We start from the raw sequence: 13,521 nt of genomic DNA on the forward strand, positions 1-13,521 counted from the left end.
TGAATGCCATCGGGTCCTGGAGACTTGTTACTGTTTAGCTTATCAATTGGTTCCAAAACCTCTTCTACTGACACTTCAATCTGGGACAGTTCCTCAGATTTGTCACCTAGAAAGGATGGCTCAGATTTGGGAACCTCTGTAATATGCTCAGGCGTGAAGACTGAAGCAAAGAAATCATTTAGTTTCTCTGCATTTGGTAATTCACAACTGTAATCATTTACCAAGGGATTCTCCATCACCTGCACATTCAAAGTCAAGCTGGGCTGTTTGTCTAGAGCTCCATTCGAGCACTTGAGTAGGTATTCCAGTGCAGTTTGTCATTGTTCAGTATGCTGTCTTTTGGGAAGTTTTGGAAATTAATTTGGGGCAAAAATGAGTCAAGGGTGGGTGACCCACCTTGGTGTCTGCCATATTCTATAAAAGCATGCAGCGTGCACAGCTCTTCTCTGTTACCTGATGTGTTGCAAGCATAAGGTGCATGATCTCCTGGAGATGAACTGAATCAGTGGGGAACATGATGATTTTGTGGAGGACATATGGCTGTGATGGGGCTGGATTAAGACAAGCTGAGCCCCCAGACTGTGTGAAGTTTGAGGCCCTATAGCATTACCAAAAAAATGCAGTATTTTTAGCTGTGTTATACATCAAGGGAGAGCTGCATGTTGGATTTGCCAAGCTGGACAATCAGGAAAAGGCATTTCAAAAATAAGCAAGACCTTAAAGAGAAGAAAGACCTTCTGGTCTCCGTGACTCCTAGGCAATGGACCAGAGTAGTAAATGTTGGGCATTTTGGGACAGCTACTAAAAGACTGTTAGGGTCAACATATATCAGTGTATATAGTCATGCTGTGTCAACCTCAGTACATTGACTGTGGCTCAACTCTGCTTAAGAAGGTGGTTATATGGCGTTGTAACTGGGCATTTATGAAGGTAGGAGAGAAATTTAAGTGTAGACTCATGCACAAGTAGGTTTTTTAAAAAAAAAAAAAAAAAAAAAAAAAAAAAAAAAAGGTAGCATGTGTAGCCCAGCCCTAAATGTTAAGGCTCATGTCAGTTTATTTTAAAACAAATATTTAAATCAAGGTAAGAATACCCACTGGCTTAGCTAAATAGGTCATAACAAGTTTAAACTGGTGAAACTTTCTGATCTAGATAAGTCATTTGAAATTAAACCTAAGTTTCCTCAAAACAATAGCTGTTACTTAATAGTTTCTGTAGATTGTTTGCAAAGAAGTGTGATAAATAACCACAAATGGAGTCTTACAACATATAATGTCTGTGGAGTTACTGAAAGCTGTTTGAGGATGACTTCCCAGTGGAAAATGGTCTTATTTTCAAAATCAAAATTTTCCATAGAAAAACTCCAGTTCTGTTAAGTAACTTTATTTTTCTGTTAGGAAAACTTAAATGAGAGCAGCCTGCCTGGAAGGCTTTTGTCAATATCACTAACTGCCTGTATCCAGAAAGTGAAATAGAGAAAAACCTTCAAGTAAGGCTGACTGCCTTCCTGCTAGATGGATGGAAGGCTTTTGTTAGTTTTACAGTTAGAAAGTGAAATTCACAAGAACTTTCCAGCTTCTTCCTATGAAAATATTCAAATTTGACTTTTTGTTCTGATTCAGGTTGAAACACCTTTTTTTAAAATCAATTTCCATTCAGCTGTACTGCAGAATTGTGTAGCTATGATACTATGAATCATGAAAACAAAAAGCAGTCAAGTAATCATGAAGTGTTTATTACAAACTTCTGGGAAGTTTTTTGAGTAGCTTTGGCTACGTCTACACGTGCCCCAAACTTCGAAATGGCCACGCAAATGGCCATTTTGAAGTTTACTAATGAAGCGCTGAAATGCATATTCAGCGCTTCATTAGCATGCGGGCGGCCGCAGCACTTCGAAATTGACGCGCCTCGCCGCCGCCCGTCTCATCCAGACGGGGCTCCTTTTCGAAAGGATGCCGCCTACTTTGAAGTCCCCTTATTCCCATCAGCTCATGGGAATAAGGGGACTTCGAAGTAGGCAGGGTCCTTTCGAAAAGGAGCCCCGTCTGGACGAGACGTGAGGCGCGTCAATTTCGAAGTGCCGCGGCCGCCCGCATGCTAATGAAGCGCTGAATATGCATTTCAGCGCTTCATTAGTAAACTTTGAAGTGGCCATTTCGAAGTTTGGGGCACATGTAGACACAGCCTTGGAGTGCTGCTGTGGGAAAGATCTGAGAGTTGCTCTTCTTCACTAAGGGTTCTTACCTTTTGAAGTCCTAGATAGCTCAGTCTTCCGGTCTCTGTCACTTAACATGTAAAGGAAATTGGGAACCTACTGCTGTGCGACCAATATGCTAATAAGACCTAGGTGTTCTCTGACAGTGTGGTCTCTCTGTTGTTCTGATGTTTGGTTAAAACAGCTGTGGAGGAAAGGAGGCAGGCTATGGTTCAATAGACACAAGATAGAGATGGCGATTGGAAAAGAGCAGTATTATGAAAAATTGATGGCTGGGCTTTTTGATATTTGATAGATTATGTATAACCTTCATTTGTTTTCATTATTTTATTGTCCTTTTTAACTCTTCTGTGGGTTTTCATGTAGTCAGTAATGTTTTCGTCTTTATCTGATGAGAATGTACCCTTCCTACTGAGGATGTAATTAGTCATGGCGATCTATGTTTTTGTAACCTTAAAGTTAGACTGTTGCAGTAGTTTTCAAAGGAGGCTAATCCTGAAGGTCAACAAAAGGTACTGCTCTTAGCGTTTCACAAATAAAAGCATGCTTTCCAGGGACAGCGCATCATACTGCTACAGTGCAGTTAACATTCGCTGCCAGTAAAATTGAGTCCAGTTCAAGATGCCAGTGCTCCTCTACAACAACTTTACTGTACCAGCTACTAGAGTAACTGCCTCTCCCTCTGTGGCCTGAAACACTAATTGGCAGTGACACTTTCTTAAACCTGAGGAGGAACATTCAGTAGGCAGCTATGGAATTTTCTGCAGCTATGTGTGATTAAGCAGGACTCAGCCTTACCAACTTAAAGGAAACGGCATAAACAACTAGGAACGACAAGAAGTGATTCCATTAAAACAGGCAGCCCTTAAAAAGGCAGAGAGCTCCACTGGTGGTAGCAACAGTGGAGTGTAGACAGGGCACCAATGTCTTAATCACCTTACGTAAACCTTTGAATGTGTCTGTACTGTGGAGCAATTAAAATGCTGCTGATCCTCTGTGCTGAGTTCACATTATTGTGTCCACTACTAGTAATAAAAGCAGGGATGTTTGAGGAACAGAAGTCTGTAAACATGGCATCTGTGCATGAAGTTTTCCATGTAGACTCTAAGGAATTGGGTTTTGCCCACAAAAGCTCATGACATAATAAATTTGTTAGTCTCCAAGGTGGCATAGGACTGCTTGTGACTCTACAGATGAACACAGCTATCCCTATGAAACTATTAACCTGTAAGGTGGTAGCTTCATCTCTAGCAGTGATCAATTGTTATCTTTTAGCAGTGTCATCCTTCTGGTCTTCCATAATCTTTCAAAAGTCCTCAACAGAAAAAGGGAAGACAAGACTTAACATTCCCCGTGATTAAAAAAACAAAAACAAAACAGGCTATGCTCGAGAGGAGGGACTTAAATTACAATAGGCCCTGTTTGTTCTTTCTCTTTTTTTTTTTTTTTTTTTTTTTTTTTTATAAATCATATGGCAGCAGTAAATGACATAAATGTGCTTTGTTTTACATTTCACCTTTAGACAAACTCCTGGACTGGCTTTATTTTTTAGTGATAGCTGCTGTGTGTTACACTCCCTATGCACTGGTTTAATGAGCCATCCTTTTCAAGTGGCACTAGTGGGTTTCTGTGGTGTTGTATAACACCACGTATTGATTTAAGGCCATATCACTGGAATAGTGGCAGTTTCATGTGAAGTTGTATATGATGCAAGAAGCAGTATGGTTTAGTGAAATGGAGTGTGATCCAAAAACCCCCAAGTTCTAAATTTGGTACCATGAGTGCTAGACAACAGATGCTGGTAGATCCCCTAGCTTGAAGTGGTATCCATTATATAAAGGATTTGCAGTTTGGGTCAGTGGCTTTCAGCACTCCTACTATAAAATTGTCCCATCACCACTGCTGAAATGTAGGTTGGCATTGATTTGACTGATGTAATCATCATAAAAATCAATGCCATAAACATGTTTTAATAGCAACATGATTCAGTGTAAATGTCCAGTGTGTTCAAGCCTGATGTTTTAATATTTGTTTAGTCAAAGGAATGTTGGGAAATTGATGGAAATTGATAAAGTCCTAAATCAAATATTCCAAATAACTGCAAATCATATTTTTTTATTTTATCTTTCTTCCTTTTGCAGTATCCATGACAACTATTGGAGAAAAAGGTAAGATATTCTCATTTAATAAGCTGATTGACACACAAAAATAAGCAGGACTTCTTCTTTAAAATAATCAGACTGTACCTCAGATTTAGTGCATAATCACTCACAACACATTAACTGGATCTATGAATCTGACTTACAAACAGCTAATCAGTTGCTTTTAGGACCACTGTTGTGTGTACAAGAAGTAAGCGTTTAAATAAGACGGAAATTTTCAGTGACTTATTTTTTGTGTTCTCAGATTTGTAGTGTTTAAAAAGTTATTTTTAATTTTGCTTAGACTTCTAAGTACTAAGACTGAAGACTAGAATTACTCTGTTTTCCTTTTTTAATCTGTGCTGTTCTAATTAAGGAGGCCTCTTTGGGGGAAAAATACCTTTTTATTTCCATCAAAATTCGTATGTTTAAAGTATCTCTGTAGACAGGCGGCAGTAGTGAAAACTTTTGTTACTCATATCACTAGAAAAAAATTTACTTCTGTTACATTAAATATTAATCCATCTGTAGAAACAAAGATCAGATATGATGTGTTTTCTATTATGTGGACACCTGTTCAGGCAGGACTTTGATAATCAAACTTTTTCACATTGGGCTCCAAATAGCCATTATATGGCATAGAGAAGAAACCTGCATTTTTTTCCAAATTCTTTTAATGGGAAATGTTGGCATTTTGAAATTGCATTCCATTCTGAATTAGAACAAACTCAGAATAAGAGCAGTCTTTGCAAAAATACAAAATATTTCAAATTGGATAACAAAGCATATTTATCAAGAACTAAAGAATTCAAATTGTTAACAAATTTAGCCATTTCAAATTAACAATTATGATTAAAAATTTTCTAAACATCTATTCCAAATAGTTGTTTCATTTCTTCCAACTGAAAATATTGTGATTAAAATTAATATTTTCCTGAAGGAAAACTTTTTGGTTGAACATTCACAGCTAGCTCCTAATATCAATGTTGTTTCATTAGTACTATCCGAGTCTGGAGTTGATCTAGAACAGGCATGTCCAGCCCGTGAGCCGCATGTGGCCCCACAAGATTGTAAACTTTTAACATTATTATGTGATTTATATACAGTAACTATATTATATATTTTTATATGTGGCCCAAGACAATTTGTCTTCACTCACTGCGGCCCAGGCAAGCCAAAAGGTTGGACACCCATGATCTAGAATGTCCTTCAGGTACACATTTGGTAAATGATGACCTGTTACTGCTATCGGTTTCCTCCTTTGATGCAAGTTCTGTGGACCTAAAGGTTCCAGTTGTGCTGATAACCCATGCCAGTATCAGTAGGATCGCAAGTTGATGGAATTTGAGTTGTTTCTTTTACTCTGCCTTTTCAAAAAACTAAGAAATGAGAGAGAAAAATAATACATTACAAGAATAGCATAGAACACTGCCAGGGTCCTGAATATCTCTTGCATGGAAACGTGGTTAACTTCTTCATACAGGAAGAGAATTGATTTGTATTTTAAGCTCTATTTTATTCTCCCCCCACCCCCAACCCTGCAAAATCCTCAAAATGTGATCCTCTTCAAATATGGCATATAAAGTCTGTGGTCAGAGAACCATTTTTTGTTCAGTTTGAGGTCATTCAGATGCTATTTTCTTACATGGTACTCAAAAAGGCTGTATTAATCATACCATTAACAAAAATTTTAATGATGGTTTTAGCCATTTCTGATACTTTTACCTATTAAAAGAGATCGGCACTGGTTGGATTTTTCGTTTCTTGCACATTTGCCTTCATTTTCTGCTCACCTTCATTAGCACTAGCTCTTCCATCCAGGAGACTATACTTTTACTTCTTGGCTATCTGAGCCAACTTCACTATCTCTCATTCCTATCCGGCGAAACAAAGCTTAGAGGGTGAGGGTGGGATTGTCGTCTGAAGCTGTTGCAGCTGTTGAAAACACTCCAGGAAATGAGCCCAGACTGTCCTCATGCCACACTGATCAAGGAAGAAACTGCAGCTGCTATTCACTTCCACGGTTCTGGATAAAAAGCTGCGTTCTTTCAACAACAATGTGGTCACTGGAATCTGCTCAGAGGTAGCAAGACATGGATACGTATGTAGTTCTCTGTGATAAACTCTTCATCACCCTCATCTGAAGATTAAATGTGTTTGTGTGTAAAGCATCCTGCACAGTAGCAGACTTTCCAGTAGCAGCTTGTATTGGGAAGGCTGGTAGAACAGATTAGTTACACTGTTTTTCTCCTGTGGGTAAATTAGAGTACTCTTTCACTCAGAGATGCAAGGAGAAAGTCAAAATACTCCCTCCTCGCTCACTCTTACTGAGTGAGGTATACAGTAGAATCTTCTCTCCTGGGTTTGGCACACCTTTGATTCAAGCAAAGGGAGGGAAAGAAATTTGTGGGGCTAGCTGCTAAAGTAAAAGATATGTGATACTGTAGAATCAATGGCATCTGTCCATGAAGTGCCATTACCAAATTACTTTGTCAGCCTTTACAGTACTAGGGTATTGTCTGCTACCCCGTCCATATCAGTCAGCAGTGAAGATGTTGCAGCAGCCAGCATCACCTTAGTGAGGAAGCTGAATTTCAAATCCCGTAGCCCCCAAATAACTTCTCACCCACCCACCGTTTATCCCTTACTTGAAATTTAAGGCTCGTCTGTCCTTACCAGAAGATTGACATGCTGCCAGCCAATTTTTCTGAGGCTGGACTTAGTGCATCAAATAGGGCTGCACTAAATTGAATGTTCAGGGGACTGTCATTGATCCTGGTAGACCCACAATTGAAAGGAGTAAGGGAAGTCATCAGGAGTGTTTCTTCCATTGACCTCCTGCTGTGGGGATGGCAGCAAAAGTTGATTTAAGGTACATCGACTCCAGCTATGCAATTCTCATAGCTGGAGTAGCATGTCTGAAATTGATTTCTCCTTCTCTCCCAGCCTTAAGCCGTGTCTACACGTGCACGCTACTTCGAAGTAGCGGCACTAACTTCGAAATAGCGCCCGTCACGGCTACACGCGCCGGGCGCTATTTCGAAGTTAACTTCGACGTTAGGCGGTGAGACGTCGAAGTCGCTAACCCCATGAGGGGATAGGAATAGCGCCCTACTTCAATGTTCAACGTCGAAGTAGGGACCGTGTAGTCGTTGCGCGTCCTGCAACTTCGAAATAGCGGGGTCCGCCATGGCGACCATCAGCTGAGGGGTTGAGAGACTCTCTCTCTCGAGCCCCTGCGGGGCTCTGTGGTCACCATGGGCAGCAGCCCTTAGCCCAGGGCTTCTGACTGCTGCTGCGGCAGCTGGGGATCCATGCTGCAGGCACAGGGTCTGCAACCAGTTGTCAGCTCTGTGGATCTTGTGTTGTTTAGTGCAACTGTGTCTGGGAGGGGCCCTTTAAGGGAGCGGCTTGCTGTTGAGTCCGCCCTGTGACCCTGTCTGCAGCTGTGCCTGGCACCCTTATTTCGATGTGTGCTACTTTGGCATGTAGACGTTCCCTCGCAGCGCCTATTTCGATGTGGTGCCGTGCAACGTCGAAGTTGAACATCGACGTTGCCAGCCCTGGAGGACGTGTAGACGTTACTCATCGAAATAGCCTATTTCGATGTAGGCTTCACGTGTAGACGTAGCCTTAGTGTGTCTTTACAATTGATAAACTCTTCAGGTATTCCCTGGCCATCCTAGCTCCCCAGTCAGACTTCATAGGTTTCCAGGGACCTTTTCCTATACCTCAAGGCATTTCATCTACTATATCAATTCCATAAAACTTTCACAGGATAGTGCTTCCTTCATCCTCCTATGAGATGAAATCAAGATATCTTTCCCAGTATTTAATTAGAGCTAAAATGTTACAACGTTATAAAGATATACAAGTTAGCAAAAGCATATGGGATAGAGGAAATTATATGATCAATATTTACTTTCTCTCATTTTCAAAACAACAGATACTGTTCTTGAGTCATTATGGATTATAAAGTAAATACAAATTGTTCCAATGTGATTAAATCTGCATGTTTGAGCACCATTGATATATAGTGCATGGGGTCATGGTGCCACTCAAATTTACAGTAACTGTAAAAAGTTGTATGTGTTTAAGTTGCAGTTTCTGTCATGGTACGTGATTTTCTTACAGCCTTAGTGATGCTGATAGTTTGTATATGTAATGTAATTAATATGCATATATTAATTTCTTCTGTATAATTTGTTAATTTCATCCCTCTTTGATTTTAGCTGTGTGCCTGATTGCCTATCACCTATTTTTCGTGCTGTTTGTTTGGTCTTACTGGAAAACAATTTTTACATTACCAATGCATCCTTCCAAAGAAGTAAGTTGAGATTTGGGACAAATTACATTTATGTTCTTTTTTGAGGTATGCAGGTTTCTGGTGATTTTAAGTGGGCAAATGGCATTTGGAGGGGCTGGATAACTTAACACTTCATATCATCAAATACCTGAAGATTACCAGTAATGTGGTGCTGGCTGGTAGGGAATAGTGTTAGCATCATGCTGGTAATTTGATATATTATGTAAAAGAAATTAAGTATAGCAAACTTTTGTAGGCTAACCAAAAAAAAAAAAAAATGTTTTAGTTAGGGTGGGGTCCATTCTTTGGAGTCATGCACATAAATATTTAATTTTTTCCAAATATATTTGAGGTGGAATGTTTTAAGGTTCTCCTCAAGGCTGAGTTGTCCTATTGTCAGTTATATTCTGAGAAACCACTTTTGCTTCTATTAAAAAAAAAAAAAAATACTATTTTCTGAGCATACACAGTCCAGTCCTCCTACTGTGATTACACAGAGGGATATGAATGACTTCTAAAGTGGACAGCCCCTATTGGTTCAGCCAGAGAGGAGCTCAGTTGCGGGTCACCTGGTAGAACAGTGGCTTACAGATTGAGGATCCCAATTAGTATTACTCGTTAAGAGCTACAGTGTTCCTACTGTAAATCCACCTCTAGTAGACTTAACTAATCAGTTAAATCCAAATTCTAATGTCCAGTTATAGTACTACAAAGGTATCAGATAAGTCTGGAGGACTATAAGTAAGATGGAGCAGACAGCTGAATTTATCTTAGTACAGCTCCAAGAATAAATGTAACCTCTTGAACCAGGTTTACTCTCTATGTACAGTTCCTTGGAGCACATGGAACTTTCACATCTGAAATTGGAAAAACTTGTTCGTAGGGCTTGTTTTATGCACTACAGACAGTGGCATTACTTGTGTGAATAAAGCAGGATTTGGGCTTGTCAAACTAATCATTGCATAAGCAGGAAGTATATTTTCCTGTGTAATTTATCCAGTTTTCATACTATGGACTCACTACCATGCCTCCATAGTGAGGTTACATTGATAGTTTTTATTTTGTTCCCCTCATCTGTCTGATCTCAGAAAGCAAACTGGTTAAAAAATTCTGGGTGATGTAAAAAAGTGATGATTTTTAATCCATAAAATTTCATGACTGTGCACACAGTGTCCATATACAAGTTAATCAGAGCTTAAGAGCTTGAAAAAAATCATGCCGCACTTCAGAAAATGCTCTCAAGTGCCATTGTTTCTGCCACGGAGTAGACGTTTAAATTCCCAAATTGTCATACTTTGGCCTACACGTTGAGCATAGAATTGTTGTAAAATCATGGAGCTTTTGTAAAAAGGTAAATAACAATGTAGCTGTCGTTTTTTAATGGAATCCCTTTAATGGGATTTGGTGTATGAAAGAAAAACAGACCTATTAGCCAACCAAACTAGCTGCTGCCTCCTTGTCTCCTTGGACACACTTTTTTCCTACATGGATCTTACACAACACCCCTCCCACCTCTGTATTCTCCAAATGGTCCCACCCTCTCCTGTTGGTTCTCACCTGCAAGTCTAAATAAGTGGGCCACGATCACATCCACTGATGGGTGGAGAAGAAGGGGGAAGCAAAGAGGGCAGTTATCCCAGGACTCTGCTATTCAAAAGAGTGTTCCTGATCAGAGATGTTCAACCTGTAATTTGTTGACTTTAGTAAATTAGATTCCTTAACACAATTCCCCTTCCTATTCCCTACCTGGTATGTATTACAATTTATTTTCTTTGTCCCCTCTTCTGACATTGAAAGACTAGAGAAACTAACTTCTGTTCAGTAGCCAGTTGGATCTTTTCAGTGACACAGCATGGACTTTGGGCTTGACTACAGCATCTGCCGAAGTGGCTTATTAGCATCCCCCTTTTGGAAGGGGTTGAGGGGGCCTAGCAAAGTCACTTCCTTAGTTTGCATTAGCCTTCTGTCAATGAACTGTGGTCCCTAGTGATGTGCATTAACAGTTAATTAATGCGTTTGACCAAGTCCTTTTGGAAACTTGCCAAGAGATGGTAACCAAGTGGTCAAAGAATACATTGGTTAAAGGCAAAAAAATTATATGAGCTGTGCTAATTTTAAGCATTTGCAATTTCTGCTTTACCGTATGGAGAACAATGATTATTAGGTTGAAACACAGTTGAATCACAAACTGTGTTAAATTGTGGGGTTTTTTCTTTTTTTTTTTTTTTAAGGAGAAGAGAAATAAAAACACCAAGACTTGTATTTGTCTGTCTTGGGAATGATGGGTTATTTGCTGTACAGTAATTTGTACATACAACTACTTCATCCTTGTTTAACAAATACCTTTCTCTTTAATTGAAGTTAAATATCCATAAAAATGAAATTCTAGGCATTGCTAAATAAAAACTGCTGTATTTTCCAGTTCCATCTGTCGTATGCAGACAAAGAACTGCTGGAAAAGGAGCCTAGAGGTGAAGCCCAGCAAGAAATTTTCAGGCGAGCAGCCAAGGATCTTCCTGTATACACAAGGACAATGTCTGGAGGTAAAAGCTGTTTGTTTCAGTTGTCAAAGAAACTAGTGTCTTGGAAATTTTCACTTGCAGTAGAAAGTGATTTTTTTAAGGCAGTGTTTTAGAAAAATTAGTGGTCTTTCAAAGCTTAAAAGAATAAATTGATGGAAGAATGATGGTCTGTTGTTTAGTAGAAATACATTATTTACTGTACTGCGTATGCAGAGTCTATACAATAATGAGTACCAATAATTACAGTAGTAGAATTGACAAGATACTAAAAATATAAATAACATTGCAAGATACTCAAATATTAGCCAAAGTTAATCTGTTGTTTGTTTTGCCATACACACATCCACAATTTGTAATTGAATGTTGATTGAAAATGACCCACTAATATCAACTAATGTGAAGATTGGTTTCAAATGCAGCACTGTTGTACCTTTAGTTACTTGATAGCTAGAAGCATTAACAGACACTACAAGAAGGTGAAATCTATATATTTTAATGTTCTGTAATTTGTTTTATTTTTCACTCCTGAAAAGGTAAATATTAATGTCGCATTATATCTGTGGGCACCAGCTGTTGTGGCACCTATTCATGCCAGCTACAGTGATAAAGCAAGAGCAAATGTGAAAAGTAAACAGTCAGTTAAAGGCCTTATGTTATATCGTCAGTGTCATTAGTTTCAGGTTATGCATGCCTTCCAAGTAAGGAAATCCTAAAGGCACTATACAAAATAAGATCTTCTGTTAGAACAGAACCCTAAAATGAATTTCTAGAGAGAGCGATGGACAAGATCAAGAACGAGGTAGAAGGTATATCGGTGCACGGGATGAGAATTAACAAGTTGAGGTTCGTGGATGATATAGCTATCGAGGAAGACAGAGAAGCTAGTGAGAAAGGTGCACGGGTTAAATGAGAAAGGGAAGCGGTACAGACTGATTATGAACATTGATAAAACAAAGACAATGGTATTTGGAGATAAAGAAATAGGAAGGAAGATCAGTGTAGATGGGGTTGAACTGGAGAATGTAGAGAAGTTCACATATCTTGGGAGCAACATGATATATGATGTAGACTGTAAGAAGGAAATAGCTGCTAGAATAGTGAAAGCAAAAGCAAGTTTGAAGGCAATGGATAAGATCTGGAAAAGCAAAACAATTACATTAGGAACAAAGCTGAGCATTCTGAAACTGAGTATTCTGCAGCATGTTGTAAGGATGTGAGGCCTGAGTGATAATGAAAGATTTGAAGAGAAGGATATTGGCATTTGAGAGGAGTTATAGAAAGATCTTGAAAATAGGATGGATGCATAAGGTCACCAATGACAAATTATATGGGAAGATACAGCTGAAAGAAAAGCTAGTGCAGAAGGTTATACAACGGAAGCTATAGGTTTTCGGGCATATCTGCAGACTGAACAACTAGCAAAAAGTCAAGACCCTGGTATCTGGTAAGATGGACATCTCTAATACGAGAGGCAGACCCCACAGAGAATGGGTAGATGATGTAGTTGACTGGTGCAGAGCTAGTCTGCAGAAACTAAACCACTCTGCACTGGACAGGGAAAGATGGAAGGAAATAGTAAGGGAAGCCTCAGACAGCAACGGGCACTGGGCCCATGGTTGTTGACGACGACAATGATGATGAATTTATTAAATACTAAATATGTTATACAGCCTTTTCTTCTACTTTTAGGTTTTACAATGCTGATTTTTTTTCTTCATTTGAAAAATAGCCTCAATTAAAAGCTTTAATAAATAATCCAGAATGCAGTTGTTGGAATATTTCTCGTGTATTAAAGATTCAACATGTGCTTAATTTGGTGCTCTTAAACAGCTTTTATGGAGGGCTGAACACTTGCAATTTCCACTAAATTCAAATTAAATCACTTTCTTGGGTGTTTCAAGGAATTCAGGATCTAACTATAAATATTTATTTTTGATCAAGTCTAAAGATGTTAAAATATTCATAACCTTACGTTAGATCTAATGTTATGTGGATATAATTTCTTCTCAGCAATCAGATACTGTGACAGATGCCAACTTGTAAAACCAGACCGCTGCCATCACTGTTCCGTGTGTGACAAGTAAGAACAAATTTAACTTTTAAAATGTTAGATAACATTTCTTATGCATTAGCAAGTTTTAACAAAATAATTATAAAAAATGCTCCCACTGAATGATAAAGAACTGAGCAATGCATTTTTGTTATTTTCGTACTGCGAACAAAATATGTGATGTTTTAGTAGAAAAAGCCCTTTGAATGGTATTTTTAAACGTCTGTTTCTGCTTTTAATCTTCCTTAGAAATATCAAGAATGGTTACTTTTCCTCTTTTTTCCTTA

The 13,521-nt window shown here is 38.8% G+C and overlaps 1 protein-coding gene across 1 annotated transcript in view; it reads left to right on the forward strand.

Moving 5' to 3' along the window:
* Positions 1–13,521, forward strand: part of ZDHHC2 (zDHHC palmitoyltransferase 2) — a 50,014-nt gene that overhangs the window by 16,223 nt on the left and 20,270 nt on the right. Inside the window, exons 2-5 of the mRNA XM_074992844.1 lie at positions 4,357–4,383; positions 8,589–8,683; positions 11,085–11,205; positions 13,195–13,264. Coding sequence (XP_074848945.1) covers positions 4,357–4,383; positions 8,589–8,683; positions 11,085–11,205; positions 13,195–13,264 — 313 coding nt within the window. The remainder of the gene's footprint in view (positions 1–4,356; positions 4,384–8,588; positions 8,684–11,084; positions 11,206–13,194; positions 13,265–13,521) is intronic.

This window comes from Carettochelys insculpta, chromosome 4 (genome assembly GCF_033958435.1).
Source record: "Carettochelys insculpta isolate YL-2023 chromosome 4, ASM3395843v1, whole genome shotgun sequence".
NCBI classification, from domain to species: Eukaryota; Metazoa; Chordata; order Testudines; family Carettochelyidae; genus Carettochelys; species Carettochelys insculpta.